This window comes from Camelina sativa, chromosome 12, assembly GCF_000633955.1.
Source record: "Camelina sativa cultivar DH55 chromosome 12, Cs, whole genome shotgun sequence".
In the NCBI taxonomy this organism is placed as follows: Eukaryota; Viridiplantae; Streptophyta; class Magnoliopsida; order Brassicales; family Brassicaceae; genus Camelina; species Camelina sativa.
Window position 1 is genome coordinate 7,071,948 of NC_025696.1, and position 4,337 is coordinate 7,076,284.

At 40.7% G+C, this 4,337-nt stretch overlaps 2 protein-coding genes across 4 annotated transcripts in view; both read left to right on the forward strand.

The window, feature by feature from the left end:
- Nucleotides 204–1,340, forward strand: LOC104730617 (phosphatidylinositol transfer protein sfh5-like). Its single transcript, XM_010449815.2, has 2 exons — nucleotides 204–558; nucleotides 998–1,340. The coding sequence occupies exons 1-2, from the start codon at nucleotides 439–441 to the stop codon at nucleotides 1,187–1,189; spliced, it is 312 nt and encodes a 103-aa protein (XP_010448117.1). The 5' UTR covers nucleotides 204–438; the 3' UTR covers nucleotides 1,190–1,340.
- LOC104730616 (UDP-glycosyltransferase 79B3-like) overlaps nucleotides 2,285–4,337 on the forward strand; it is a 9,182-nt gene continuing 7,129 nt past the window's right edge. The window contains exons 1-2 of one of the 3 annotated variants that reach the window (XM_010449814.2): nucleotides 2,285–2,825; nucleotides 3,872–4,330. In XM_010449814.2, the coding sequence (XP_010448116.1) occupies nucleotides 2,418–2,825; nucleotides 3,872–4,330 (867 nt within the window). In that variant the 5' untranslated portion in view covers nucleotides 2,285–2,417. The other 2 variants (XM_010449813.2, XM_019233926.1) reach the window with 2 other exon arrangements.

Below are 4,337 nucleotides of genomic sequence, written 5' to 3' on the forward strand. Positions count from 1 at the left end.
ATCCATCTTTGTTCCCATTGCATTGCTGCTTAGACCCGAATTTGTTATCCGCAATTCCGTTCTGTTATTCAGTTTGATTGCAATATTGCAATCTAATAAATGAGGAGCTTTGTGAATCCATGAAATGTTGTCCCCTGACCGGAAATAGAAGAATGGTGGAGATTAAAGTTGTCTTCCGGATAAATAGGTGGTGACAGAGAATCGAAGTTGTAATGACTCGTAAATCTGAAATTGACCAAATTTTACCTGAAATAGCTTAAGCCACACCATCCCTCCTATATATCTCTCTTCACAGCCATCTCCTTCATTTGCACAGCCTCCAATTGTAAAATAAGAAATTTAGTCTTGGCCTCTTTGTATTTCTTTCTTTTGTTTTGGCTCCGCAGCTCTTCCCAATTGTAATTTGCATTTTGAAACTAATCCATTCAACCAAATACCATGGGAGGCTGTGCGAGCAAACCTAAGGAATCTGACATTGTCGAAGGCTCCGTCCCGACTGAAAATGTTGTTGTTGAGTCCAAGGATGCCACGACCGAGACAGATACCACATTAACTCAGGTTTCTGGATTCCATTTTATCATTTCTTTTGGCTTTGTCATTGTGTTCTCTAATATCGATCGTCTTCTTTTTTTAATCACTGAAAGACGCATTTTGGTATGGCATGGGTTTAGAAAATAAAGTCAAGTCTCTTTTACTGTTTGCGTTTGCGTTTGTGTTCCATGTTATACATTCTAGTTAGTATATCATGGAAGATGGAAGCTCGAAGGCAAAAATACTATGAAATATGATTCGTCATATTTTCTTGCCTGATATAGTATACAATATCTAAAATAATTTCAATATACTCTTTTAAAAGGATCTTAGAAGATTTTTTGAAGATTCTTAAATTAAAAACGTGAAGTGTAACAGTTAAGACAGAATTCAGTACAAGTTCTTGATTGAACAAACTCATATATATTAAGTTTGAAACTGATGTTGCTGATTTGTTGAATTGCAGGAGAAGAAGGAAGAGTCTAGTGAAGAGACAAAGAAGGAAGATGAGACAAAAGAGGACTCCTCTGAGGCAACCAAGGCCGAGCCAACTCCAGAAGCTGTGAAGGAAGAAGAGAAAGCTCCTGCTGAGACTGAGCCACCAACACAAGAGACCACACCTGCCAAGACCGATGAGGCCCCTCTCGTGATCCTTTGATTGTCATTTCTAAATCTCAAAATCATGTGTATGCATGCGCTCAAGTGCAAGTGTTCCTCGCTTTGTAATTTGTCATCTCTATTCTATTGTCAATACTCATGTACATTGTATTGTGTCCGCCTCTAGTACTAAAATCTCGTTATGAAAAATATATACATTCCTCTTATGTATAGCTGGACTATCAGTTGGCTCCTCTATGCACCAAAAAGTTTTCTCTTGCTAGCTAATTGTTGGTTCGGGTCCGACAACTGGTCACATTCTAAAAACATCAGACACTACTTGGAAATAAAGATACATGTGAGATTAGGCATCTCACCAGTCACCACACCATTACTCTAGTAGATTTTTGGGGAAATGGAAACTGGTTGGATATCAGAGATTAAGTTTGTAACCAAAAACAAAAAACAGTTGGCTGGCTAATTCTTCTCCAATCGATACTTGTTTTCTTATAAATTTTGTGTTAGTTGGCTACTTAGCAACTGGGAATAATGGCTTTGTCAACATTTCTTTTTTGTTTTCCAAAACCTATTATCAGTAGTGACGGACCCATCGACTGCGATATGTCTAGGCTATCAATGCAAAAAAACAAAAACAAGAACACACATAAAAATAAATAAAAAAGACAAAAACAAAAGAGACGAGACTTTAGGTTTGATGCTTTGTTTTCCTAAAGTTACATGTATACTTGACAAAGTAATTATAAATATTTCAACTACTGCTTCATAAGAAAGGTTAACTTAAAATTTGTTTTTTGAATTTTGTATAAAGATAATGAATGCACCAAGTTTGATTAGTGACACATGCTACACCGTATCACTGGATTGAAAACTGTGATATGGACGGAGGCTCAATCAAATATTAATGGACCAATCGACTGCGACATGTGGGCCTACGCGCGGCTCAATTACAAGACACAGAACAAAAGACTTAGGTCTACTACGCATGTACGACATGTGGCCTACTATACTACACAGCCCACCATTGGCTACTACGCATGTGGATCAAGCATGCTGGACTAATCGACATGTCGCAAATCAATATCAATGCAAGAAAAAAACAAAAACAAAAAAACAAAAGAAGTAAATAATTTTTGAGAGAGCACAGACAGAGTGGCATTGGTTTGGCCGCCATAGATTTTTCATACCAACCTTGAGCCCTTTTCGTCTCCAAATTAAGCAAAGCAGAAATACAAAAAAAAAAGAAAACGAAAAGAAAAAAAAATACATAAATGGGTAGTTCGAGGTTTCATGCACTTATGTATCCATGGTTCGCAGCAGGCCATATAACTCCTTTCCTTTACCTTGCTAACAAATTGGCTGAGAAAGGTCATATGGTTACTTTCTTGCTCCCTAAGAAAGCTCTGAAACAGTTAGAACATCTCAATCTGTTTCCACACAACATTGTCTTTCGCTTTGTCACCGTCCCTCATGTGGATGGTCTCCCCATTGGCACAGAGACAGCCTCTGAGATCCCGGTGTCAACAAATAATCTCTTGATGTCCGCTATGGATCTCACACGTGATCAAGTTGAAGCTGTGGTCCGAGCCGTGGAACCGGACCTGATCTTCTTTGACTTTGCTCATTGGATTCCAGAAGTAGCTAGAGACTTCGGCCTTAAGACTGTTAAGTACGTCGTGGTGTCTGCGTCGACGGTAGCTAGTATACTTGTCCCAGGTGGTGAGTTAGGTGTTCCTCCGCCAGGATATCCTTCATCAAAGGTGCTGCTTCGTAAACAAGATGGTTACACCATGAAGAATCCAAATCCTACAATCGATGTAGGACCAAACTTCTATGAACGAGTCACTACAAGTCTTATGAACTGTGATGCCATTGCGATAAGAACAGTCAGAGAAATCGAGGGAGACTTGTGCGACTATATCGAAAAGCATAGCAGAAAAAAGGTTCTCGTGACAGGTCCAGTGTTCCCTGAGCCAGACAAGACTATACAGCTAGAGGAACGATGGGTTAAGTGGCTAAGTGGGTTTGAACCGGACTCAGTAGTGTTCTGTGCATTGGGCTCACAAATCATTTTAGAGAAAGATCAGTTCCAAGAACTCTGCTTAGGAATGGAGCTAACAGGTTCACCGTTTCTTGTGGTGGTTAAACCACCCAGAGGATCATCAACGGTTCAAGAAGCACTTCCAGAAGGATTCGAGGAGCGGATTAAAGGAAGAGGAGTTGTTTGGGAAGGATGGGTTCAACAACCATTGATATTGTCTCATCCATCGGTCGGGTGCTTTGTGAGCCATTGTGGGTTTGGATCAATGTGGGAGTCCTTGCTGAGTGATTGTCAGATAGTCTTGGTGCCACAGGCACAGCTGGGTGATCATATCCGCAACGCAAGGTTGATGACTGACGAGCTCAAGGTTTCGGTTGAAGTTGTACGAGAGGAGACAGGATGGTTCTCTAAAGAGAGCTTGCGCGATGCTATCAATAGTGTGATGAAAAGCGACAGTGAAATCGGGAATCTGGTTAAGAAGAATCATACCAAGTGGAGGGAGCCACTAGCTAGTCCTGGACTTATGACCGGTTATGTCGATAATTTCATAGAGTCATTGAAGGATCTTGTCTCTGGGACCAACAATGACTGAAAGATACGAACACTATGATGTTAAGAATCAGTGGGTGATCAATAAGGTTGATATAAACCAAACTATCTTGAAGTGNTGTTAAGTACGTCGTGGTGTCTGCGTCGACGGTAGCTAGTATACTTGTCCCAGGTGGTGAGTTAGGTGTTCCTCCGCCAGGATATCCTTCATCAAAGGTGCTGCTTCGTAAACAAGATGGTTACACCATGAAGAATCCAAATCCTACAATCGATGTAGGACCAAACTTCTATGAACGAGTCACTACAAGTCTTATGAACTGTGATGCCATTGCGATAAGAACAGTCAGAGAAATCGAGGGAGACTTGTGCGACTATATCGAAAAGCATAGCAGAAAAAAGGTTCTCGTGACAGGTCCAGTGTTCCCTGAGCCAGACAAGACTATACAGCTAGAGGAACGATGGGTTAAGTGGCTAAGTGGGTTTGAACCGGACTCAGTAGTGTTCTGTGCATTGGGCTCACAAATCATTTTAGAGAAAGATCAGTTCCAAGAACTCTGCTTAGGAATGGAGCTAACAGGTTCACCGTTTCTTGTGGTGGTTA

Coding starts and splice junctions, on each gene's coding strand:
- LOC104730617 (XM_010449815.2), top strand. CDS start 439: ATGGGAGGCTGTGCGAGCAAACCTAAGGAATCTGACATTGTCGAAGGC. Junction 559..997: donor CAGATACCACATTAACTCAG/GTTTCTGGATTC, acceptor GTTGAATTGCAG/GAGAAGAAGGAAGAGTCTAG.